The sequence below is a fragment of the Maylandia zebra genome, linkage group LG7 (assembly GCF_041146795.1).
Source record: "Maylandia zebra isolate NMK-2024a linkage group LG7, Mzebra_GT3a, whole genome shotgun sequence".
Classification (NCBI taxonomy): domain Eukaryota; kingdom Metazoa; phylum Chordata; class Actinopteri; order Cichliformes; family Cichlidae; genus Maylandia; species Maylandia zebra.
This window is the reverse complement of record NC_135173.1, coordinates 34,320,010-34,347,575: the sequence shown is the minus strand read 5'-3', so window position 1 is coordinate 34,347,575 and position 27,566 is coordinate 34,320,010. Positions and strand designations below refer to the sequence as shown.

The following is a 27,566-nucleotide window of genomic DNA, read 5'->3' as shown; positions in this document are numbered from 1 at the left end:
TAATAATAAACTTTATTTATAAAGCACACTTAAAAACCAAGGGTATGCCAAGGTGCTTAACAAGTAAAATAGAGTATAGGAGGAGGATAATAGAAATAGGACCAAAGCAAGTACTAAATATGCAAACAGATAACTGTCACTAATACATAGGAAAGCAACAGGTACAGAGCAAACAAGAATTTAAATGAGCATAGAAGTGCATGATATAAAATCATAAAAGAAATATTAACTAGAGGGAAAGGCAAGATTGAATAAGTGGGTTTTTAATCGTGATTTGAACAGTGCAATGGAGTCAGATGCGCGGAGGTCGAGAGGAAGGGTATTCCACAGTACCGGGGCAGCCAGAGCAAACGCACGGTCACCCCGGGACTTCAGTCGAGATCTGGGTTGGGTCAGAAGTAGTTGAGTGGCAGATCTGAGTGTTCTAGCAGGAGTATGTGGTTTGAGAAGTTCACTAAGATAACTTGGCGCTAATTTATTAATAGTTTTGAAAGTAAGGAGTAATATTTTAAATTGAATACGGTACTTTATGGGCAGCCAATGCAGGCTAGCTAGGACAGGGGTAATATGGCAAAATTTCCTGGTACCAGTCAAAAGGCGGGCTGCTGCATTTTGGACTGTTTGCAGTTTAAGAAGAAGAGAAGAGGGAAGACCATAGTACAAGGAGTTACAATAATCCAACCTGGAGGTCACAAAAGCGTGAATAAGCTTCTCCAGGTCCTCATGCGGAATATAATGCCTAGCCTTAGAGATAAGGCGCAGTTGGTGGAAGCTAGATCTCACTACAGCAGACACTTGCTTATCGAGTTTGAGCGAGCTATCCAGCAGTACACCCAAGTTACTGACATAGTCACAAGAAAAACTAGCAAAGGAACCCAGGGCAGCACAGAGTTGGGCACGAGGGATTTTACTATCAATGAACTTCTCTCATCACCACTGTATGAGAAGGAATATAAAATGCATTTGAATGAATGTTAAATGTAAAGAAATATTGTACAGCTTTACAAAGATTTACACCCCCACCTTTTTATTGTAACTGGCTGGAAATGGCTAACTGCCTCGATCCATACTCACTGAAAACGCTAAATCCAGATGAACAGAATCAACTTTTTGGGAAGCACTAACTGTGATTAGGTTAAAGAAGGAAGTGGATGCTTATTAAATCCACTATCCGGGTTAAGTGGCAGTGTACCATCTTTAGTCTGTTATAAATATGTTACTCTTGATTCTCATTGTACTGTCTCTCTGAGGTACAGTGAGGTTATTGTGAGGAGATTTGACCTCCTGGCAAATCACTGCCCTCACTATAATAAAGCAGAATTTTTCCCATGCTTCTTCTCAGCTGACTAAATCTTAGTCTTATGATCTTCTCTCTAAATATGCCACATTTAGCCATGAGGCAGACAGACACTAGACTACAATACACTATGTACCTGAATGATTTACACAATTAGGAATTTCACATGAAAAACACATTTATAGAGTGTTCAGTATTCACAGGTAGTCGTAATAATATGAAATAGCTGAAGACCTTTGGTATAGGATTGTTAAATTTTTATTTATTTTTTTGTTTTTTGTAGGACATTTTTGTTATGCAAGCTAAATTCACAAGTGTTTATGATGCTGGATGACCAGACCAAACTGGAACTTTGGAAATATTGAAGTTCCTGGTTTATGGTGGGGCTTCAAAGTGGCTTTTGAGCAGATAAAAACAAAACAAAAAAAAAAACATTACAGTCCACTTGGAAAATAAATATTTATGTTCACTGTACAAAGTAGTTGGTCGGATATCAATCCTTGAGGGATGCCCTTATCAATGTCCTGGGAACATAATTTGAAACCAACAACAATTGGTTTAAAAAAACAAAACATCAAAATCCACAGAAAGCAACTCATTTAACATGTTATGGCTAAAGCTTCAGAAGCCTTGATTCAAGTGAGGTAACAATAGCAGTCACCGTGCCAACAGCCGATCTAAAAGCTTGACTGCTGTGGCTAAAGTACAGTATTATCCTCCAGGAAGCCATGTAGTGGTGAATTGGCCAGGCATTTAATTAGTGTAGATTTTGACATTACTTTCATTTTTATGTTACTAAAAGACTAAAAGTGTGATGGGTGCAAACTAAAGGACAAACTAATCACTGCTGCCAGTATGACATTGGCTATTTGCAAACATCTGCATAGACAGTGAAGGTTCAATAAGCAATTGGTCTGTCAAACCCAAACAAGCAGCCAGAGCCTGCACCGTCACAGCAATTGTTTCTAACCACTCCAGTTTCTGCATTTTTCTACTTTTACTGTTGTTGTTAATGGAGGCACTGCAAAAATTACGAGACAAATATGAGGTACAGTCAGTCTGTGGGCTCTCTGTGCTGTTGTTGGTCAGACAGCCTCGAAGAAATGTGAAGTTATAAAAAGAGCTGAATTGCAACAGAGTTGAACACTGTAGTGTCCTCTGCAGGTTTTTAGAACTGGAGAGGCCTCTTTTGGAGGGGTGATGAAAACCTCTTTATGAACCAAAAAGAAGGCTCTTCACCTTCTTTTCAAGCACTCAGGTTTATATTGTCTACTGATAATCATGTGACGATGCATGTGAGGTAATGTTATGAAGTAATAAAAAAGCCAAATAACGAATGGTGTGACTAATTACTTTCACCAGGGGATAAATAAGTATTGCATAGTGCATTAAATTCTTTAAAAAACTCATTAAAAAATAACAATTGTAGTGTTTTTATTTATTTGTGACGCCAACACTGGTCAAAGCTTGTCCAATATAGAGTTTTGTTCACTTACCATTTTGGGTAAGTGAACAATACTTTGTTTTACTTGGTCTTTGTGACTGGTTTGGTTTAGAAAAGGTTAATTATGTCCCTCCTTAAAATTAAGCCTGTATGTTAAAAGATGGTTGTTATTGTCTTCTTTTGCCTGGTTCCTTTAGGGTTTGCCACACTCGACCATCTGCATCCATGTCACTATGGCAGCAGCATCCTCTGTCACACCAACTCTCTGCATGTCGTCCTTTACTATATGTCCATGATTTTTTCTTTGTCATCTGCCTCCTGCCTGTCAGCAGCATCTTCAAAATCCTTATCTAAATTATGTAAATGCGACGCCAAAAGGTTTCTTACAAGGGTTTGTATTGTGGTGCCACTGGTTTTGACATGCTTAACTCCCGTTTAATTGACAGCAAACTCATTGACTGTTTTTTAGCTAAAACTGCATAAAATGAAAATAGTCTGTAAAATATATAAAGTGTGTGCTTGCCTTTTTTTTTCCTTTTTCTTTTTTTGCACTCTTACACCATTTCTTCTTTTCTTAAATATTTTCCCACTTAGCTATGTTCTCACACAGTTACTATTTTCCCAGAAAGCCATATTCTGGTCTGGACAGTCCCATGATCCCCACCACCATAATTCAACATGACAGTTGGTGTTTGCATGTGTGTGTGTGTGTGTGGTTGTGTTGCCATCTCCTTGTTCTGTTCCTCAGCTTATTTGTTGGCTTCCTTGTTTCTCGCTTATTTCCTTTTTTCTGGCTTGGTTTTTATCACAGACAAACTGAATACCCATGGAAGCTGAAACCTTGGGATTTGGTGTGTGGGTCTGTGCGTGATTGTGTGACTCTGTTTTCTGCAGGTTTATTGCGGTCATCACTATGACTGATGGGGATTATGACTTCCTTATAAAGCTCCTTGCCCTGGGGGACTCCGGCGTGGGGAAGACCACGTTCCTGTACAGATATACAGACAACAAGTTCAACCCCAAGTTCATCACCACAGTCGGCATCGACTTCAGGGAAAAGAGAGTGGTGAGTTCTTACCTTTTATTATTCCTACGAACAAATGTGCGCCCTGTGTGTAGCTTGTAGAAGTTTCTTTTTGATTGTGTAGTTTTACACAACATTTAATTCATCTTCATCTCAAGTTAGCAGCCACTTTGGTTACCATAGTTACAGTTTGATTTGTCCAGAGCTTTTAGTTATCAAAGCACAAACAGCGGGTCAGATCAAGCCCAGGTTTTCTGCTGCTTTTCTCCCACAGTGGCTGCTGAGCTGAGTCACTCTACAGTCATGTTATTTTAACTTATGCAAGGAAAACAAACTTGGGTCAGATTCAGCCGGGAATAAATGACCCGGAATAAATTACCCGTGAAAAGATGGTCGTTAACTAATTAGCGTCTAACATAATTGCTGTGGTATTTATAAATGAAGGCTTTCCAAAGAAAGCATTTAGCTCTCAGAGTGGGGGCTTACTTGTGCTTGTTAGTTTCCAAAGATTGAGCCCAAGTTTGGGGACATGTCCTCTTTACTTTTAAACCTAAGCTTCCTTTTTGATAGTTATGTGAGGGCTGGATCAAGTGCTGGAGGCTCAGGTGGCTTGGGGACTTTCTAGGATGCGCTGGGCAGGGTGTTTGGGTGATGCACTCATCTGATAGCTATAAAACATATGCTGCCAGATAACAAAGGGCACTATGAGAGATTATCAGCTGTCAGCAGACAAAGGTTCAGGAGCTAATTGGGTAGGGATGGTTATGTTATCATATAGGTTTTTTTTTCTTTTTCTTTTTACTCTACCATGTGCCAAGTTGCAGTCGTGGTTTCTAATAGAAGTTCATTCAGGCAGACATGAAAAATGTAGCCAGTGTGCTTTAAAACCTGCATTCCTTCTGATAACCACCAGATGAGTCATCTGGTTGAACAAATAAGTCTGGTTGTATATGGTGTTAAGTTTATGGTGTTAATCGATCAATCGATTTCGGGTCTTATTGAACATAATATAATGATCATTTAGACTGAAAACCTGGGGTTATAATTGGTGTGCTTTAGCATTGGCCTACCTCGTGATTGACAAACAGCCCTTCTTTGAGTTTGTGGTGTGAGGGTTTTTCACAGTCAGATAGTCCTTGCTCTGGTCTTCAAAACAACAAGAATGCAAAAATGCACAGCTTAAAAACAGATTCACAGTTTGACTTCTCAAACCAGTGGGTAACCAATGATCTGCAGTTAAACGTGAGCAAACTTCTAAATAATGCGAACCCAGAAAAAAAGTATCTTTCAGTTTTTTGTCCACCACAGAGGACATAATGAATAGGCTGGGTCTAAGGATCCTTAACAGTGACTGGAACACTCTCTGGTTGTAAGCATAGATGCCCAACCTACTTCCTGTTCTGGCAGCCAATAAGAAAAAAAGCTGGCTTAAAGTTAGGGAAAAATGGCTTAAACAGTTTGTTTCATACAGAAAATAAAACTTCTGAGGCTGTATAGCAAAGGATTAGTTTGAACAGAAAATTATGCAAAGCGTAACAGATCTTCTTTAAGGTCTTTCATAGATATGGCACTAAGAATAGCAATATTTGCTTAATAAGACATATCACAATTAACATATTGTAATATTGCAAACACGGTATGATCAGCAAGTTTTACTTTTGTTTGAATACTGTTATTTATCAGCACATAATTAGTATAGTTAAACCCTTAAGTGAGGAGGTTCATTGTAAACAGCTGTTAATCATTAGCATCATTAGCATTAGCAATCATTAAGGCTGGTGTTTAGTTTAAATCATCACTATGTTCAACTACAGCCTCAGAGAGCTGCTAACATGTCTGCGGACTATCCGTTTATTTTCCGGACCACCTGATTCCCCAATCTAATTTGCAAAATTATATTATTTTAATCCACTTAATAGCTGCCTTGTAAAACTGTTGTTAGAAAAAAGCCCTCTGTGATCACTTTCTGCTAATGTTAAGAGCTAGTTTACTTCTGCGCTTAAAGTACTTCGTACAAGTTGATCCTTACACCACACACACTGACAGAACCAGTAACGTTATAGTGACAGAACGTGGTGACAGTTCTAAATAAGATGCTTTTCTCCTGAGCTGACACTCATGGACCCCAAGAAATATGACGGTGACATGTCTTGACAAGTTGACAGTCTTTTAAAAATTGTTTTAGGCTTGAAAGATGGCTGATGAGACAGAAGCAATTTATTGCCATGTTTGGACTGACAGTGAAGGAGATGTTGTTTTGGGTAAATGATGAATGACAGGTTGCAGAGCTTCTTGTTGCTCTAGAGGCAGAAGACTTTTTTTTTTTTTTTAAATTCCTGTGTTGTTGTTGTTGTTTCTCTATTAATGCTGCAGGACCAATCGCTCATGCTACATTCCAGAAATTTGTTGTATTAAAATCCTTTTATAATCTTTGAGAGTTTCATACTTGATTCTGTGTAGAGTTCCACTTTAAACTTCACCTGAGACTTGATAAAAGTTTCTATACTTGACCATCGAAATGAATACGTGCAAATATCTCACTGTGAATGCTCTTATCTGAATCAGAGAGTGGGCGAAGCTTGGTTTGGTCACTTTGGTGCCCTGCTGCCTTTGCAGGTCTGAAATACAGACAATGCTGCTTTAATCCCACCTCTCCGGATGACTCATAGGATTGATTGTTTCATCACCTTGTGTGTGTGTGTGTGTGTGTGTGTGTGTGTGTGTGTGTGCACGCATGTGTTTAAAGGTCACACCTTGTTTTCAAACCGTTCTATCTGATTATTACACAGAAGCAGACAAATGTGTGATCACAGCTTTAGTTCGCAGCTGTACTTCCTCAGAGTTCTCATGAGGTCTGAAAGCTGAATGTGGATCAGTTTGTTCATCCCATGGGACATTTAACCAGAGTTTGTAAATGAAAGTTTCGTGACTCCTAGACAGACAATTAAGTGAACACTTCTGGTAAACTGTGCTTCGGTGCTCATACCAAGAGGAAACGGCTCATTATGACCCACATCTTTTTGATTCTTCTGGCCTCTAATATGCATTACAAAACTAGCAGGGTACTAGTCATTATGAAACTCACATTACCGACTGTTTTAGTGCTCGATTATTATCTCAGAAATCTGACTTGTAACCATAGTAGCCATGGTTCAGCGCATCTTTCATAGGCCTTAAATTAAACAAACAAATGAAGACTAGAAACTGTTGATGTAAGGAGGAATTTGGCTTTGGGGTAGTATAATGGCACATCTTTCAGCCCAAAGACATAAGGTTGACCCTTGTGTGGTATGGCTACCACACAGGGGTATGTCTGGTGTGAGATGATATGAAAAATGAAACGTCACAGCAGAAATTGAGATTCATCCCACCAGGCAAATATGACTTGTATTGAGTGCTCAGAGATGCTCTTCTGTGTACTTTGTTTGTAACTAGTTATTATTTGAGTTACTGTTGTCTTCCAGTGAACTTGGAGCAGTCTGGCCATTCTTATCCATCCTCTGAATGGTTAGGGTTAGGGCATGTTGTAAAATCGTGCCAATGGGATACCTAGTGAGCTAAAATGTGCTGCTCATGCGTCAGCATGTGACAAGTTGAATGAGAACTACAACTGAATCTGGCACTACATGTTCTTGACTATGTCTAGATGGATTTAAGCCATGTAATTAAAAGAAACACACACACACACAACAAAGCGGTCATCATTCTTTCATTTCAATGCATCTATTGGAGCAAGCTAGTCGCTATGACAGCAAAGCAACACTATGCTGTTAAACAAAGGTACAGCACTATAAGAAGTAGGTTCAATAAATAGTACCTTGATAACTTTCCACAGTGTAAAGTAAACAGAAACTTTGACGTGTCTGTTATCCAAATAGACTTCCTCGATCAGAGTGCATGTCTTTTCATGTCACCCCATCTGAGCTGAAGGTCAGTTATCACCTTGAAAAATGAAAGAACACCATAAAGTCAAATATAACTGTTTCAAACATGATCTGTATAAACTCAGTCTAAAAAGGGTGTCAGAAAATGTGACAGTGTGTCACATTAGGGAGAATCAGAGGTGTGAATGATGCCTGAAGCTTCCTGTGGTGACAGGAACATAGCCAGCCAGCTGCTGCAAACAAGTTTTCATCATTACCCAGTCAGGATCACTGTCCACATGAGTTTTCATCATACCTGATGAAATATTCACTGAAGCAGGGGTGAGGTGAATAAATGGAGGCGGGGTATGTAAGGTGGTGAATAGTTCTTCAAATACAAATGAAAAGATCCCAAAGTTAAACTGTTTTTTTATTTCATTGTATTTATATTATGTATTTTGTATCCTAAACTAACTGTGGTGTATCACATCTTTGGAAAGCTGAGTTTAATTTCTCTAGCCACACCCAGGCCTGATTACTGCCACACTTGTTCTCAATCAATAAATTCCTTAAACGTGACCTGCCTGACAAAGTGGACCATCAAAATCCTCAAGATCCTCAAAAGACAGATGTCACGCTGCGTTTCAAAGAAATTCAGGAACAAATGAACAACAAAGTAACTGAGATCTCTCAGTCTGGAAAAGGTTAAAGCCATTTCTAAAGCTGTGGGACTCCAGCAAACCGCAGTGAGAGCCGTTATCCACAAATCGCGAAAACATGAAACGGTAGCACACCTTTGCAGCAGTGGGGCCGACCAAAATTACTCCAAGACAGCAGTGACAACTCATCCAAAAGGTCATAAAAGACCCCAGGATAACATCCAAAAAATAAAGGCTCTTCTCAGATTTGCCAGAAAACATCCTGATGATCCCCAAAACCTTTGGAAAAATACTCTGTGGAAAGTCAGTAAGACAGTAAAATATGGTGGTGGTAGTGTGATGGGGGCATTTTGCTGCCTCAGGTCCTAGAAGACTTGCTGCAGTAAATGGAACCATGAATTCTGATGTCTACCAAACATCCTGAAGGAGAATATCAGTTTTGCAAAATAGTAATAAAAAAACAAGAAGTCAGGAAGGGGGCAAAGACTTTTTCACACCACTGTAGATTAGTAACTTTGACTAATCTAACTCTACACAGTATCACGAGGAAGAAGTTTACTGTTATCTTTTTTTTTTTTTTTTTTTTTTTTTTTTTTTTTTTTTTTTTTTTTTTTTTTTTTTTTTTTAAATGACATCAGAAACAGCAGTATGCGACATTACGTGATGGCAGAGCTTCAGTTCATCCTTTGTCATTTTTTTTTTTTTTTTTTTTTTTTTAATAAATAGGACAGGGGGAATGAATGAGAGAGAGAGGGGGAGAGAAAGAAAGAAAACCCAAGGGGAGAAGAGACGGTGAGAAGGGGGGGGAAGAGAGACAAAAAAAAAAAAAAAACTCCTGGGTCACCTGTATGGAGAAAAAACAAACAAACAAACAAACAGAGGAGACAGCAAACAACAAAGAGCAACATAATAATAGAGAAAACAAAGCACCATCACAATAAACTAGCTAGTCATAGATATCAGTATTTACTAAGTAATAAACGATATTGTGCAGCACGCAAGATAGACAGCGCACAGTGTGCTTTGAGGCAGCAGCCAAGAAAGCTTTAGTCCGCGTCTGTGAATACCCATGTGTGCATACCTGTGTGGATCAGCATGCTTGCATTCCAAAGGTTTCTCCATGTAATGATCTGCTAGGGAGTGTGGGGGGGCCACAGCCCCGTCCTCCAGGGTGTGAAGCGGGTATGGAGGAGATCAAAACTCCAGACATCCAGAGGACCCCAGAACACAAGAGACCATGGAAGACCAACAGAGGGGCAGCCGCGCCACTGTTCCAGTAAGAGCTGAGGAGAGTCCCAGATGAGGGCTCACTCAGCAGCCGCGGAGCAGAAGCCAGGGGGGGTTGCAGTGACGCGCCCGTGAGCTCCGCCGGCCCCCAGCTGCGCCTGAGTGACCGAGCCCTAGGCCGAGAGGCCGGGGGCACCCCACCTCCAAAGGGGCCCGAGCGAGCCCCAGGCCCCAGGCCCCGACAAGCGGCCGCCAAGGAGTGAGCCGGTGTGTACCCGGACGCCCACCCCCAGACACAAAGAACCACCAACACACCGACACCTGAGGGAGTCCGCCACCGGCAGGGGAAGTGGTGGTGGGTGGAGATAGGCCTCCAAACCTTGGAGGGCCTGAGGTGTCCCCAGAGAGGTGGCGTCTGATACCCAACCTGACATATAGACACAGACATACAGGCACACACAGACACAAACATCCATTCCCACCCTCATGCTCTCATATGCACTCACTCCTCACTCAACCAACGTGGAGACAGACATAAAGAGACGCTGTACACACAATCACACTCCCCAAGCGTACTCTACAAACCGGGTCTAGGTACCCTTGCCCCTGGAGGGGGGAATTGCACCCAGACCCAGGTGGTGTTACCCTTTTCCCTGCGGTGGGGAGAGGCAGACCACCCCGACTCCGCAGCAGCAGGGAGGCCCCACACCCCAGACCGCAGTCGGACGGCCAACTCCTCCTACTAGCCCCCCCGCTCCAGCAGGCCGCAGAGAATGGGGGTGGGAGAAGACTCCAAACCTCCCTCCACCCGCTCATTGTAGTGTTGATGCATATGTGTTCTAAGGTGCAATTAAAACCCAGGAGGGCATGGAGCTACCTGCCAAGGAGCAGCAGGTAAGCGCATGGTCCCTCCTGCTAGCCCTCAATGACTAAGTGTATTTAAAATTGAGAGGTGGGCAACGACGTCAGGGGTGAGGTATACACCCTGATGGTGATTTGGACTCCGTGATTGTGCCCACCCCCAAGATCCTATATGTATGTGTAATGAGAGTGTGAATAATGTGAATGTCTAAGTTGTGGGATAAAATTGAGGCAGAGGCAGCCAGAAGGGGACAGGGGGGGGGGTAGCCTCCTCTGCACCCTGGTGACATACCCCCACTCCAAGGCCCTGCATGTGTGGGTGGTTGTGGAGGAGCGGGAAGAGGGAGGCAGCTGGAGATGGGGAGGGAAGGAAGGGAGGGGCAGGTAACCCCTCCCTGGGGCCAGCTCCCCCGCTGACCCCAGTAGGCACTCCCACCCTCCGCGACCCGCCAGGGAAGGGGGGCCCAGGCCCATCAGACCGGGGCCCAGTGCAGTAGCGCCCCCCGGCTCCACAGAGCCGGGGGGCGCTTACTGTTATCAAGTGAACAATCTTACTCTATGGCTGTTTTCCTAGCCCAAAACAAAGGTGCACCAATCACCTTATAGAGATACTTATTTTTCAAGGTTGAGGAAGGTTGACAGTTGTAATGGTCAGTTTTGGGTCGACTGATTTAAATGTCATTGTTTTTGTTTGTTTGTTTGTTTGTTTTTAATTGCAAGTCTTGTAATATACACCAGGTATAAATGACTTTTCTTTCATAAACGGTCATCTCATTTAAAATTGTGCGATTTCTTTCTCCTCAGGTCTACACAGCGTCTAACCCCAATGGGACGACCACGGGTAAAACCTTCAAGGTTCACCTTCAGCTCTGGGACACAGCTGGACAGGAAAGGTAGGCCACTTATCCCATTAGGACAAAATCTTTTTCCTAACAGTTAGTCGGTTCACACATCACTGATGGCATCGTGGATTGTGGGCTTAAGACTCTCCGTGATTCTACAGGTCATAAATGCCGGGTGGGGCTGATGGATGGCATCAAGGCTTTAAATATGTGTTAAAGCACCAGTGCTTAAAGTTTTTGTCTTAAAGTCCTCTGCCTATTACTCTGGGTATGTTTTTTGTGTTACAATCTTTAATCATGAAGCAGTAGTAACAAGCATTGATGAAACCGATGCAGTCATACAGCTGACCTTTAGGGCCAGTTTTACAACTGTGGATATCCCACTGGGGTTAGATGGTGTGTAGACTTGAGGTGCAACAAACTACAGTTTTAGCTGTCATTGCACAATTGACCCGAGGAATTGACTTCCAATTGATTGGTCAGTCATTACTGATTGGTTGAAGCTCACCAAAAGAAAATGCAATAATGCCAAAATGAAATCACCAGGGACGATATCAAAACAGATAAATGGTACAATGAAAAACGTTTTAAAAAAGTTTATAATTGTAGAGTAGTAAAGTTTATTTCAGAAATCTAGATGGAGAATCAACAGACCAGTATTTATGGCTGCATGTGTCAGTCATGCATGTGTGGTCTTTAATTGGTCCCGACCTCGATCTGTTGAATCTGTTTATAAAAGCCCGATGACTCACCGCAGGATGAGTCGGTGTTAGTTACATAATTTTAATTGCATTTATTCTGCCCAGTGCAACAGATTCCGCATGATCATTTATTCAAGCGGTTAAAGTCATTATTCCACCTGTAAGCAGGCTGCGGTGGAGACACCTCTGATATCTGCTGCTTCATTCCGATTGTTTGCATCTTAAATATTGCTCATAAGTAATGTTTATACACTCGCTGTTGTCACACCCAGAAGCACAAGCATGTCTCAGAATATGCACTTCAGCTGGGGGAGCCCCATTACTAACTTGTGCGGGTAGAAACGGACATGGCACACATCTATTGTTTTTCTGTATTTAGTGCTTGAACACAGGTGAAATTACAGCTCATATATTTTACTTATAACAAAGTTATAAGCTGATATTGATCAAATTGAAATCAATGTTTCTGTTTTGTGCAAGAAGGTTTCATAGAATTATTCATCGGAATAACAGATTTTTGGAAATGGTTGGCGACTACAGATTTTCAGCTTAAACACTGATATTGCAAAATGTTAGAATGTCATGTTTAGACCCCCAGAGAACAATCCAGGACCATGTGGCAACCATCCATTACCAGGGAAGAAAAATGTGTATTCCCCAACCGGTTGTAAGTTTTTACCCTTCAAAGTAAAAGTTGCACCTTTTCAAAATGTTTGTTTGGTATGAAATGGGGCTTCTGATTAAAAAAAAAACAAAAACAAACAAACACTACAGCTTGCAGTGGAAAATGGAAGCATTGGTGTCCTCCATGCAAATTACGGGTGACTAAGGCAATCTCCTAGCAGTGTGCAAGGTTTTCAGTGCAGCACTGTCTTTGTGACCAGTTTCACCTGGTGACAGCCAGCAATCTCCAGATGTAGAGCAGCAAAGGTCTATTTTTTTTTAAATCTTTTGACAGACATTAGTAAAATATCTATTCTGAGAGTTTAATTTGGGCAAATGTGACATCCTGTGCTGGAAAATGAAGCATGGAAGTGCAACAAACTGCATTTCTAATAGCCCTAAGTTCAAACGGACAAGTTAAAATGCCCAGCTCATCATTAAACTGAAGGCATGTTTACAGCCTGGTATGAAAAATGAATAGTTTGATTTGTGGCCAAAGATCTGAAATGTTGCTATACACTGATACAATGCCAAACACTAAAAGGAGTTGGTAAAGACCCAGAACACAGCTGACACAATGTGAGTATTTGATATTTATCAGCTGGCCTAAAAGAAGGCTACAAATCAACAAAACAGAACAATACAGTGTTGCTCTGTGACTGCTTTCAGGCATTTGCTCTCAATTAAAAACATGATGTGCCCAAACATTTTTAAATTAATCAATTCAGGTTTCACACTTGTTTTGGGTTTACGTAGTTATTGTAGGATTGTCTATTTTTTTACTGCAGCACCTTCTTGTGGCTGTTAAAAGAACTGCATCTGTGGACACATCAATTCTAGCCTCGTCTGTTCATAAGGCTAGCAGTTAATGTGATTGGCTGGCTTTCACATTCGGGATATTGTGCAGTATAATACAATTAAGACATTTTTAGAAACCCTTTAAAAAATACACATTGTCATATCTGTACTCTTTAAAACTGTTTGTGTTTCAGGTTCCGCAGCTTGACCACGGCCTTCTTCAGGGATGCTATGGGGTTCCTGCTGATGTTCGATCTCACCAGCCAGCAGAGCTTTCTCAACGTCAGAAACTGGATGAGTATGTTTACTAGAATCTGCTATCAAAACATTTCAGTCCAACAATGTTCAGCTCACTGTTAAAATATGTAAAAGGCTGATGACTAATGTATTGTGAAAGCATGAAATAGCAGTATAACAAAACATTTCTGTTTGTTTGAAGTTCCTCTGATACATCAGTTTTTCTTTATTTACTTTTTAATCTGTATTCATTTTCAGGCCAGCTACAGGCGAATGCTTACTGTGAGAACCCAGATATTGTTTTGGTAGGGAACAAGGCGGATCTGGCCGACCAGCGGGAGGTTCAGGAGAGACAGGCCAAGGAGCTGGCCGAAAAATACGGGCAAGTTTATTTGTCATGTACATTAACCGTATGTATTAGTAGATATTAAGACCACTTCAGGTGTTGAACAGTGATATTTTATTTATTTATTTATTTTTTGTTACTGTTTATCTGAGAGCACACGGTGGCAACTTCTCGTCTGACTTTCACAAAAGAGCTTCTGGCCTCGGTATTACCCTAAAAACATGATGGCTTTAATTAAAAAACAAAAGTTGTTTCCTTAGCGTCTTGTAGAAACTAAGCAGCTGTTTTCATATCAATGGACACTTAAGGTATTTACAATTAAAACTATATCTTGCACTTATACTTAAGTCTATATGCACACACTAAATACTGTTGATGTTTATTTATCTAGGAGAAAAACTGCATTAACTTAAATTTCAATTGACACTGTTTCCATGCTTGACCTTGTACAGTTGGATCCTTACCCTTCCACATGTCCTCAAGTTACTAATACCGTAAACACTTTGTCCTACGTTACTGGTATGGCTGCAGGTATTTATAAAAGTAAAAGGAAGGTGTGCATCTCTCAGCCACGTGCAGGCAAGAAACAATTTGCACAATTAAAATCTGACATTTAAATTAACATACTGTAATGTTCCGATGTGCTTCAGATCTCTGATCCACATTAATATTTGACAGGCTTTAGAACACATTGTGTAAATATGACGTGATAGAGAATAAGAAAAGCAAATACGTAATAGTGATTTTTGATGTTACATAACTCCATATCTCATATATATCTTGTAATAACCACCTGTTTTACACCTCTGTTCTGCTCTATTGCATTAAAATAACATTAATGTGGCTCAGAAACATGTGGGGCTTTGGCCGAAAACAACACTCACTTTTGTACATCATGTATGATTGATATAAATACTTTATTTTGTTAGCATTGATAATTTTCTTTTATAGAATATCATTGTTAGGATTATTGTGATCATCAACATTGCATGTTTATGAATAGATGGTACACGGTTTTTCTGTAACAACAGACGACTTCCTGTTAGATGAGGTAAAAACCCACAAAGTTTTGCTCACGGAAGTAATATAAGTAAGTTCTGACATAAACGAGTAAACCTAAAAAGCTTTGTTGATGCAAGTATAGCAAAAATTGCAGATCCTAAATGTGCTGGTATAGATGGTTAAACTAACCACTTCAAGCCTTCAAGTGTTTTCCAGCTTTGGTTAACCACCTGAAGTTGTTAAACATACTTAGGAATACAGTAACACATGACCTCTCCCGCAGATGCCCATAATAAACTGACAATAAGCCAAACATTATCATATGTAAAGCACACACTTCACGTTTTTTAATGCATATCACAGTTAGCAGATATCTAGAATTGCAAACTAGTCTTTCTGCAGTTCTGTTGTCCAGCGTAGAATTTATTCCTGTAAAGTTCTGTTGATCAGATGGTTCTGAACGACACTGTCTCTCTGGATTGGTCCTGTTTCAGACAGTTAGCAGATTGATGGGCCTTTAAAGTTGTTTCGGTCTTCACACCTGCACTTTTTTACCATATGGTTACAAGTACAAGAACTTATCACTGAATACATGCTGGATATACTCAGTATTCACATTATTTTAGCTCATTAATTTACTCAATGCAAAATGCATAGTCCACAGGTTATACTTCAAAATCTTCCTCAGCCTTTCGACCAGTTTAAAAAAAATCTTTTTTTAAATTCATGATGGTTGAAAATAACACAAATACAAAGGAAGGTGAACAAGTGAGGTGCATTTGGAAAAACATTGGTTTAAGTTGCAGATTTGTTCTTTGCAGGATCCCGTACTTTGAGACGAGTGCAGCGACAGGAGCAGATGTGGACAAGGCGGTTCTAACGCTGTTGGACCTGGTCATGAAGAGGATGGAGCAGTGCGTCGACAAACCCCCTGCCGAGCCTGCCAATGGGAACGGGGCCACAAAGCTTGGTGATGCACAGCCGAATGCTAAGAAATGTGCATGTTAGATGAAGAGGCGATACAGGACAACAACCAGTCAGTGCTGCTCTGTCGTCTGTCCTTCTTCTCACCACATTCCTTCCTCTGTTTACTTTATCCTTGTCATTTTTGATAGCATGTCTCTTCATTGTTTCATCACCCCTGTGCTCTTTAAAGCTAACATTTAGCCATGTTCTCCTATTTTGGTTCTTTTCCTCCCTTTATGCTTACTTGTCCTCCCTAATGTCATTCTGACAATGAAAGAACTCTATCCCCCTCTAATGGACTCTTACGGTAATACAGTCTCTGTTGGTCTGCCTTTAGAAGGAAATTAAAACAGGAGGGGACAGTTTCATCACTGTCAGACGCATAATGTGCCTAGTTAAAAACATGCACCCTGGGAATAGGCTCTGCACGCTCCCAATTTAACTGCTCGCAAGTGCTTTGAATGATTTAACAGACCTAAACAATCAAAAAAACGCATTTAAAAGTTTAATTTGGACTCTTTATATGTTGATCTATCTATTTATGGCCGCAAAATGAGGGGGACTTAACTTTGTTTTTAATCAGTATTGGTCCTCTCCTAAAGTGTTTGCTCCTGGATCACAGTGAGAAATTGTGTGACTGATATGGTTTAATTCCTCTGTTATTTATAATTGTTTTTTTCTCCCCGTTTCACAAAGTGTCCTATGCTGTACCCATATGAGCCACATTTAGTAACTTTTTGATTTTTACATTTTTTTGTCAGGTTTAGACATGGCAGACATTTGCTAAAAAATGCAAAATGCTTTTTCTTTTTGTTAATAAAATAAAAAATTTATAGTGCAGCATAACATAAAATAAAATCACCCACTGCTGGCTTCTTTTGTTTCTTTCTCTAGGTAACATCTGATAGTACCCTCTCATGCAGTATGGTATCAGAAACATGTACTTTTTTCCATTGTCACTAATTTTGTTTACAGGTAGTATTGTCCTATATAGATTATAGAAAGTTGCACACTTAATAAAGGGTATAGCATTTGACCTCAATTGTTTGTGACCATATATTATATTTCATTCTTTTACAATGAAGACACAAATTTACCACACAAAAACAACCAAACAGCATGTGACATCAATAATATTTTAAAAATGATGCCGTCTGCTAGCTTGGTAGTGAGCACCATCCAAGCAGATGATGTATCATGTTCCTACTGTTGGTGATTCTTAACGTTCACTTTCTGACCACAATCAGAAAAAATCTATTTAAACACTCCTACATTGTCAGGGTTTTTTTGTTTGTTTGTTTGTTTTTTCAGTGTCCTACCAACTTCAACGTTTTTCATTTTAAAGTTGTTTTTTTTGTGGGGTGGGCGGGGGTTTATTATTATTTTTTGTTAAGCCACATCACCTGGTTTTACATGGCAAACTTGAGGTTTTCACTGAAGTAGAAGACCACAAATACTGGCATTTTCCACCTTCTCATATCAAATATTAGCATTTGATAAGTTTAGATATATCCTAGTCTGCTAAGGATTCCTAATATCATTAGAAAAGTTTTTTGGCTAGATTTTATATGTTTGTTTCCATTTCCAAAGTATTAATTAAGAGACAGTTTTTTCAGATGGCTGATGCCATCAACACTATAAAAGATGGGCATAGCTACTTGTTTTGAAGCCTCAAAATGAGTGATTTTGGCATTGTGAAACCAGATGTAGTGGAGCCAAAGTAAGCCATAGTGAGCATATCCTGGATAATCCTCCTTTCTGACATACAGATTGACCAGAATATACAAAATAAACTTAACGTTTTAGACAGTGTGACCCGAAATGAGCAACTGACCTGATAAACTCGGTAGCAAAATGTTGACAGACATGCAGACAGAGGGCCGTTTTCTTTACTTCTACAGAAACTGAAATCTCAGCCTATTGTTGGCCTTTGGAAAGAATGCCATCTTTATTATAGGACTTGTATGGGTATAGCATGACACATGTGCAATAAAGGAAAAAATCAATTGCATATTGATCATTTTAATAGTGTTTATCAGCATAGATGTGTTGTTCCAAAGTGACCTACTGCCTTGACCTTTGAAGCATTATTCCACTGTAGTCAGGCAGACCTTGTTGGAGACGGTCCAGCTGTGCTATTAGATGTTCGGGAGGCACATTGTCATTGTAACTTTCTACCATTTACTTAAAAAGCTCAAAATAAAGTTGTCTGCAGCAACAAATCAACATCCAAGCTCTCTGAATAAATCCTTTCTAATCACAAAAATAATAATAACAGCATAGAATGGAAGTAAAATGCAGAATTAGCTTTATCAGGTGACATGAGATCTTCAGTGCAGCTGATTTTTGATTAGACTTTTTCACATCTTTACATCAGATAATCAGAGAAACTCCAATATGGCTCTGGGCTCCAATTCTGTCCATGACTAATGTTAGATTATATGTTGACCAGTTATTTATTTTACAGTACATGTGAGACATATGTAGTTATTTCTGTTGTCCTGTTTTTGTTCCGTTCTTTACATCACACGTTCCTGTGTTACGTCATCTAATTTAATTAAATTTAAGTAGCTGCTTTTATATTGATTTACTTTTTCATTGTTTTAGTATTTTTGTGCTCAAAGCATAAAAACAAAAAATCCAGAAACTTTGGTTTTACTCATTTCAGCTTTGAGTTGTCTTGGTTAAATCTCTTCAACCTGGATTTGGGTGGTTTATCCAATTCATCCGAGCTAATCTGCATCTTCAAACGTCATCAGATTGGATGGGAAGTGTCTTCTTTGTGCCTCTCAAAAGATGTTCTGATGGATTAAAATTTTGGCTTGGCCACTTAAGAACCAACAGTGACTTGCCCTGAAGCTTTTCCAGCATTGCAATGGCTCTGTTCTTTAGTTCATTGATTCATGGTATGCTGAAGGATGACTGGATGTCTCAGCCTGTGGTAGAAGCACTCAGTAGTTGGGTTTTCTTCCAAAACTTTTTTTTTTATTGGGCAAAAACATGTTGTCACTGTGTTATTAAGTTTAGATTAATCAGGAAATGTATAAATGTAATCCAACAAAAGCGTGTAAAAAGTGAAATATTTTTGAAGCCTCTACAGTTTTGCATTTATTTTTTATTTTTTGGCTTAGTTTTTTTTTTTTTTTTTTTTTTACTTGATCACAACCTTTTAACTCACTGAGGACAGGAAAAGCCTATGTTTTTGCACCTGAAACACGACAACAGTGGCATGTATTTAGATGCTAATTACAAAATCCACTATATTAAAATGTCAATTTCATCTTTGAGTCAGTGATTTCTTTTTGGGGTTTGTTTTTTTGTGTGTGTGTGTGTGTTTAAAGTGCAGCTCACAGTTTTCCATAAATCAAATAACACCTTATGTGATCAAAGAATATTGAGGAAAAAAAGATTTGATTGGCTGCTGATAAATGTTGATTTTTGTGCATCAGTGAACCAGCTGAGAAAGTTCAAAGCTGTTCCAACTTGTGGGGGAGTATAGCTGTAGCGTGCTGGGTTTACTGTAGGCTGTCATTCAAAGCAAATCAAAGACCAGGGCTTAACAAATGGGTCATTAGGAAGCAGTATATTTATTATCATTTTCCTTTATTCATTTAGGTAAACATCTCATTAAGATTAAAACCTCTTTCATGAGAGACCTGGCCAACAGGGCAGCAGAAGTTACAATAAATACATACACATAACACTATATCAAGCAAAGAAACAAGTACTATAGCTTAAAATTTTAACCACAAATTGAATCTGACAGTGTGTTAAATAACATTTTTTTCAAATAAATATTTGTTACTTTAGTTTTCTTGACAGCTAAACATATTAATTTTCCAATAACAGATTTCATTGCCATATTGAAGTGCTACTTACAGTATATTTGATTTTTAGATGTTCAACAATAATTTGCTGATAGTATGAAGCGTTGACTCTGTCTCCCAGTTACTTGGCAGAAAATTCTGTCTTTCTGTAGGCTGGTTTGCAGCATTGTGTATGTTTTCTACAGGTGTTATCTTTTATTTTGGTTGTAAATTATGCAGACGTTGTTTGTATGGGTAAAATAGTTATAATGTACAAGCCACTTATGTCTAAAAGTATAGTTGGAAGAGAAACCTCAGTAAAACGAACTAAGTAAATGTGTGGTTATTAGTTTACTCTGGCCCACCTTTTATTCATAAAGTGAGTGATGTTTTAGCAGAAGTCTATCAGCCACTAGAGGGGAGAAGATCGAGTGGCAGTCCTTGCATGTTAGCAGTCAGTAGCCAGATTACACACCTAGCGCATGTAGACAGGAGTTGTAATTCTTTACTCCATTGTTCACCTTCCTCTCAGCTCTGGTTGAGTCTCCTCCATAAATTAAACTGGATTTGTGGCTGTTTAATGTTTGTGTCTTTGTTTTTTGCCTGTCTGCCATTTGGTGAAATTGTTTGGGCTGGCCAGAGCAGCAAGACCAAACCGGGTAGTAAATGTGCCGTAAAACCAAAACTAAAGCTGAAAGAGGCTAAAAAGCTCCGTACCATGCTGCATAATTGTGAGTTCTCTGTGAGTGTCAGTTTTTAACATAGTCATGTCAAGTTTTCGTTGAAAGAAATTGATGAAAATGAATTATGAGGCAAAACATGACATGCAGTTGCTTAACTACTTTAACTAGATGACATGCAACTTATTAGGACTAATAAAGTTAGGGAAATTGCTTCAATATTGATTAACTTTACAATCGCAATCGCAGCTCGGGTCAAACAGATTAACACTAAAAGTCTTTGTATCTGAGATCTGAACACATCTCCAAATGGGCAAGAATTTTCCTCAACCAATGCCTTTAATTGTGACAATCTTCTAGGACAAATTGTCGGTTTTTACCTGAACCCTTCTTCCAATATTACTCATCGTGTCTTCATTTCAGTCCCACCCCCTCCCTTTTCTTTTTTTTAAATCTTCCGTCCATCTCTTGCTGTTTTTGACCGTCATTTTCTCCATGAACCTATCGTGTCTTAAGTGTTGTTTTTAAATTCACTTTGAAAGTTTACACTGTTTGCGGTCATGTTGTGCCTGTTATAATAACTCTTCTGTCTGATCCTCTGTAAAGTTTGTGAGCTACTGAATATTTTAATGCATTATTGATTATAGATTATAAATCAGAGGCAAAAGAGAACAGAAGTCAGATGTTTTGGGTTTTTTTGTGTATGTCAGATTTATCAAAACAACAAATCAATCTAAGTACCTCTAAGAGCTTTTATTTTTGGATCTCCTGTGTGTGAATTCTCTCTGATGCCTGCAGTTTGTACTCGTTCGTTCAGTTTTCAATGTGTGTATCGATGCCTGTGTGTTTGTTGCACTGTCAGCATGTTTGACAGTATGAGAACGGATTGACCTGTTCAGTGTTTCTGATGCAGGAGCTGCAAAACATTTGTTGGTTTTATCCAGTTTTTTTTTGTTTTGTTTTGTTTTGTTTTTTTGGCTTTGTTTGCTTTTGTTTTGCTTCTTTTCTTTTTTTTTCCCGACATGTCAGCTGCGACTTGATACAGATGGCCACTGCGTCTTATAGTCAGCTAAAATGCATTATAAAGGTATCTGATACCAACCACGGTGTGGTGTTTCTGTCTGGAGGAGGAAGTTGCAAATACATTTATCATTGCACATTTATGTTAATATTTTAGTTTCCTTGATAAATTGCTCACGAATTAAACTTACATATATGCATTTTTATCTTGTGGAAGCAGACGTGATTGGCCTATTATATACACTTCTCTGAATTTTGCCTGTGGGAATGTGACTGTCTTGACTGTACTTATTCTACTAAGTTTACATTTTCTGCCTTTTGTTTTTTTTAAACAAATCTCTTTCCCCATGAAAAAAAAACCTTTCAGAAGTGCTCCAAAGCTTGATAAATTATAACAGTGTGTGATGCAGCATAATCCAGCTAAAGTTTAAAATGTTCCTCCAAGTTGATGTTTGAAAATATATTTCATGTATCAATCTTTTCATGTAGTTTGTATGACTTTGATGGATATATACTCTTTCGGAAATCATTAACCTGAATTCAAAAACTCCACTAGGTTCACAAGAAACTGTTCTCACCACACTCGGCAGAGCAGTGTCACCACAGGCCAGGTACAGAAAAGCTGTCAGCATCATTAAGGTGGCACATTTCATTCACTCCCTGGGTTAGGTTACATACCCAAAGTGTGTGGGGCTAAAATGAGCAGGGGTCTGCTGGACGAGGATTTTCAGCAAAGTTTCAGCAAAGCATTGTTTACTTGCTGCTTATTCATCAGAAATTGTTCAGTAAATGACTTTTTCCCCCAACATAGTTTTCAGAGATAGTTGCAGACAGTCAAGTTAAGATAGCAAACGTGAAATAATGGAAAGTCTTGCTGTTCCTGATTGCTTGGCTGTTTCGTGTGCTGTGTCACATATTGTTATATCTAAAGACCATAATGCGCCCAGTGATCTTTAACCTTGTCTGTTGTGCATTGTCTTTTTTGGCAAATTGCCTACATGAGTGAAGAAAAGCATACAAAAAGAACAATTACACAATTTCCTGTATTGTGTTCTCATAAACAGACAATATATTTGTCACAAAGTTAGTTTTAAATGCAACCCCTATGTGACTGTGGCGCAAAGTAGGTCCTGTTCTGAGTCAGTAGTAATCACAAAAAGCAAAAAATATAATGTGATAACTCTTTGACTTAGGAAAATAGTTGTGTTATTCTTATGCAATACTCAATGCTGCTTCCATTTCAGGAAAACCTTGTTCCTCACAACAACAAACAAAACAAAACCCAAAGTCAGTCCAGTCATTGAATCTTCTGGACAGGAATGCCCTGCCGTGGTGTTGACTATCAGACCAAAATCAAGATTTTATGGTGAAATAACCAAACCTGCCTGAACATTTGACCAAAACTTTGAGAATTTTTTTTTTGTGAATCATTTTCTTTTGTCATGATTTTACTTGTGTTGCCTTTGACACGATGCTAGTTTTGTTTGTAACAGTTATAAAATGTAAAAAGGAACAAACAAACAAAAAAGCAAAAAGGTTTTGAGAGTGTAATAAGCCGGAACTGAACGTGTATGTATTGATGAGTATCTTTGTCAGTTGTTTGCATTTTATCTAGCCGAAGCGTTTGTTATAGATTGACTTTGCAACTTGAGAGCTGATTAAAAATGAACTTAGTACTATAACTTTCTGATGTTTTTGTCTTTGATTAGTAGTCATGCTAGGTTAATTGATACAAATAGGAGTTTGTTAATGCTTTGTGAATCACGTCCTCATAGATATCACTGAGCTTCTTTCAGGGGGAGAAGCTGGAAGTCCCCAGTTTGGTGAACTTGTTTATATTTCCTTGAAGTAAAGACTACTTTTTTCTTTCTTTCGTCACTTATAAGCATAGAAATGTCTAGCTTCATAATGGTAAATCATGCAATGGCAGAACCTACCTTTCATGGGTTTTTTTTTGTTTTTTCAACATTACATTAGCTCTTGTAATTCAGTGCTAATAAATGTGTAATTAATATTTAACTGTTTAAAAACATTGGCCACTTTACTTATTACCTACACAAACTAGAAAATGTGACTAAGCACATTTGAAGTCAGCTACATGAAAATAAAATGTTGGTTAGTAGCAGGCTAATAGGTTTTTGTTTTTTTCTATGTATTTTATATTTGAAAAGCATGTTGACAAAAGTATAGTTTTTTGTATTTCATTGACTAATGCAGAACAACGTTACATCAAATTTAATCCTGAGCTCTGTTATTGTGCAGTTGGTTATATTTTTAGTAACTTCCTCCCAGAAAAGGCCATAAAGTCATTTACTTCTCAAAAACAGCGCAAAAAAAATAACAACTCAAATTCACAGTGTAGAAGAATTTATTTTATCTTATAGTAAGAAACTTCTCACCAAAAGAGAAAATGTGGAAAAATAAATACCCAAGAATAGTGGAACCATGTGAAGTATAGTTACAAAAATAAGTCAGCATATTTAGTTTCTTTTTACATTTCTGTAGATACCCTCTTTTTCTTTTGCTACGAGGGGAAAAAAATGCAGTAGTGTAGTTATTATAGCTGAGATACAGCAACCTAGACAAAACTTGTGATTTAAACTCCTCTTTCCAAACAAGCTAAAAACATTAAAAAATGTAAACATAGCAGGGAATTAAAACTGTGTGAATATTAGCTTTTAATATATTTCTAACAGACATCCTTCAAACTACTTTTTGCATATTACCGATATCTGAGAATGACTGTCAAATATGCTTAATATTCCACTCTTGATTTTAATTCAACAATCTAGTTTGTTTTTGTCTGAATGTTTGGTTTTCTTAAAAAACAAAACAACTATCCTCCAAATAAAATTATGCAGAATATTAAACTAAAATCAGAATACATACATGAATGAAGATTGCATTCACAAAAGAAAAAAAATGCATTACTATAAAATTACAAAGGTAAGTTACGAGATCAGAATGTTGTAATTTTTCAGCTAGTGTGCAAAAGAAACATCGGGTTAAAGTTCTGATTTCCTGTCTCATAACAGAATCTTGACTTTTTATATAAATTAGAAAGTAGTTGAGGTAATCCTAGGAAATAAAGGATTTTCTTTTGTGAATCCAACTCATTTCTGCATACGTAATCTTTGTTCCCTCCTCAATACGACACATTTTTACATGTTTAAAAATGACCAGAGTAAACGCCTCATTCGTTTTGTCCTCTTTTTGAAATAAATCTTAGCCTTGAAGCTTATCTCATGTACAGGTACAATAGGTCATATCTATACAGCAGCAAACCCCCCAAAATACCCAAAACTCAACTCTGAAGTCCTCCTGTATTTTTTTTTTTTCCCTATAAAATAAAAACTTTTCCCCACTAAGAAATTATTTAAAAAAAAAAAAAAAAAAGAAAATCTCAAACATAATACACACACACACACACACACACACACACACACACACACACACACACACACACACACACACACACACTTCATATAAATAATTGCTTAATGGGCTTTGATTTGAATTACACAGTTACTTAAAGATCCCTCACATGTACCAGATTTATCTTGCTATTTCTTCTAATATGTCAAAATCCAAATACTGCATGTATGAATGTAGAAAAAACCCTCTTTAGGAAAGAACTGCCATTAAAGAGCCATCAAATAATACAAAAGCTGAGAGATTGGAGAGCTCTGATTCTTTGAATCATTATTTGCGTTCTGAGATCTGAACTGAAAAAGTCCTCTTTCCCATCATCACCAGAAGTCTTTAGAACATTTGTGCACCTGGATAATTCAGAACATTTACTGGTTTAAAGCCCATTCTAAAAGACTTGAGTAGTTGGGTGGAACAAATGGATTCAAAACTACACCTTAATCAAATCCCTATTATGTCAGTACTCTAAACAATAATATTTCCTCAAATGGCCATTTGGGACTGGCTTTCCCTCAGAAATGAGTTTAAAACTTTTTTTTGCATAACTTGCAACTTGCATAACTTATTAAAATTTAAAGCAAGTTTGTTTAAGGGTGTGACTGCTCTGAATGATAGGTGGGTGGTGTCACAGCAGTTACATCTTTTGCAGTATAAGTGTCAACATGTCTCTGCAGCAAACTCCTGTAGGTTTATTTTCTTTGGCAAACGAGCAGATTGTGGCTTTAAGGAGAACAGGGAGGCAGAAAGTCCACCAGGTGATTCTGTCGTTCACTTTACACGGTTGAATTTCTTCCTGATCAACAGAAGAGGGCGATCAACTCCACAAGCTTTATAGGAGACTCTTGAGGAATGGTTTTCACTGGGCCACTCCCAGGTAAGACAAACAAGAGTTACTACCCTTTGAATTAACATTTAAAATGTGGGCAGAGAATCACACTTTAGTACACACGGAGAGCATGTAAAGGGAAAAAAATGCATTTCAGCTTTTAGCACAACAGCACTAACACAGTAAAGTACAGGACTTGTGGTGCATTTACATGCAGGATTGTTTTGTCCTTTCAGATTTTCAGAAATGTAATTTTCCTGATGGTATTAAAAAGTGACTATCCTGTAGACATTTCCTGTTTAAAAACAAACAAACAATAAAACCTGGAAGGAAAAAGAAATCTTTTCATTTGGTTATACACTGTTCCCGCTGAGGGAATTTAGAGTGAGGGGGTTTTTAGACTTTGGTGACATTTGTACTATGTTCCAGTGTCAGATCATCGTCATCGTCACTCAGGTCCAACCTCAGGTTATCCAGAGTCTGACGGATTGTCATGGTCTCCTTACGCCTGAGGGATACAGATGAAGCTTTATTAGTTTGCCATCAAAATTATGAGAGGGTACATAAACATATGTAAGGAGGTTAAAAAAACGAAATCTGCAAGGTGAGAAATCATGAAAGAAAATACAAGTGTCAAGTAGCTGTTATGCATTATGAGCTATCAACAGTCCATCTGCATGCATGCAGTACAGTTCATACTTGGTCTGCAGGTGTTGGTCAAGCAGCTGCTTCTGTAGGCGGCTGGTTGTCTCCCTCTCCTCAGCCAGCTCTCTCTGGGTGTGCCGGTACTGTGCCTCCTTCCTGCTTGCCTCCTCCTCGGCCTCATTCAGCTGGCGCTTCAGAGAGCGGATCCTCTGGGTCATCTGGAGAACAGATCACAGATTATCAGATCATCTGGTTAGTGTACACGACATAAAAACATTTGCCACTTTTGCACAGTTTGTTAATCCATTATGTGGGTCAATCAGTCAACAATTCACCATACAAATACGTCCCATTAGAAAAGGAAAAAGAGTGCGGGGGAAGTTTGTTTCTATGATTATCTTAAAAAAAAAAAATGTTCATAAAAGGAAATCAAATATACATCCAAATAGTGGGTGGATCCCAGAGAGCAAAAACTAGTTGAAGTTAACTTAAAATACAATATAAGGTTAGTAAAAATAAAGTAGTAGAAGGATGGAAATTACTGCTGATGATGATGATAATAATAATAATAATAATAATAATAATAATCGGTGATTTAAGAATTAGTAGTATTGAAGCTTTGGATATTTCAGCTAACGCACACTTTCCACTTGGGGGTGTCTGAGACAGAAATGCTGTTTTATAGGTTTGTACAAATGTGTGGCTGTATTACCAGGTCTTTCTGTTCAGTAGCTATCCGGTGCTCCTCCTCCATCTGATCACTCAGCTCGTTGATCTTCCTCTCCAGCTTACTGTTGGTGTTTGTCAGAGTTGCTTTGTTCCTGCGCAGAAACACACACTTGTAGTGTAACAGCAAAAAGCCATTTAACACGTGCAGGTACTCCTGCAAAGTCTGCAGGCTGTCCTCGGTCACAGAGAAGATCTTTAACTGACCTCTCCTCAACCCTCAGTGAGTTCTCCAGTTCCTTGACTCTGATCTCCGTCTTAGAGATGACATCCTCCTGTACTCTGTTGCTCCGCAGTTCCTCCACCTCCAGACGAAGCTGACGCAGCTACACAAACACACTTTATTAGTACTCAAAACACAGAAAAAAGTCTCCTTTTATTTACATTATTTTGTGTATAAAAATGTCTAAATGCAAGGAAACCATGGCAGCTATAAGTGTTTCTTTTAGAAATGACACTAATAAGATCTGATTCGTCTTTTTGTCCACAAAGTGATGGCAAGTT

At 38.6% G+C, this 27,566-nt stretch overlaps 2 protein-coding genes across 4 annotated transcripts in view; one reads left to right on the top strand and one right to left on the bottom strand.

The window, feature by feature from the left end:
* Positions 1–23,118, top strand: part of rab27b (RAB27B, member RAS oncogene family) — an 83,604-nt gene extending 60,486 nt beyond the window's left edge. For 2 of the 3 annotated variants that reach the window (XM_004538521.6, XM_004538522.3), the window contains exons 2-6: positions 3,636–3,807; positions 11,180–11,268; positions 13,574–13,677; positions 13,875–13,998; positions 15,786–23,118. In XM_004538521.6, coding sequence (XP_004538578.1) covers positions 3,655–3,807; positions 11,180–11,268; positions 13,574–13,677; positions 13,875–13,998; positions 15,786–15,972 — 657 coding nt within the window. In that variant the 5' untranslated portion in view covers positions 3,636–3,654 and the 3' untranslated portion in view covers positions 15,973–23,118. The remainder of the gene's footprint in view (positions 1–3,635; positions 3,808–11,179; positions 11,269–13,573; positions 13,678–13,874; positions 13,999–15,785) is intronic. The other variant, XR_013099462.1, reaches the window with a different exon arrangement.
* A 668-nt stretch (positions 23,119–23,786) lies between these two features.
* LOC101478526 (uncharacterized) overlaps positions 23,787–27,566 on the bottom strand; it is a 59,952-nt gene continuing 56,172 nt past the window's right edge. The window contains exons 20-23 of the mRNA XM_076886281.1: positions 27,270–27,388; positions 27,049–27,157; positions 26,391–26,554; positions 23,787–26,199 (exon numbers count right to left, since the gene is read on the bottom strand). Of these exons, the coding sequence (XP_076742396.1) occupies positions 26,088–26,199; positions 26,391–26,554; positions 27,049–27,157; positions 27,270–27,388 (504 nt within the window). The 3' untranslated portion in view covers positions 23,787–26,087. The remainder of the gene's footprint in view (positions 26,200–26,390; positions 26,555–27,048; positions 27,158–27,269; positions 27,389–27,566) is intronic.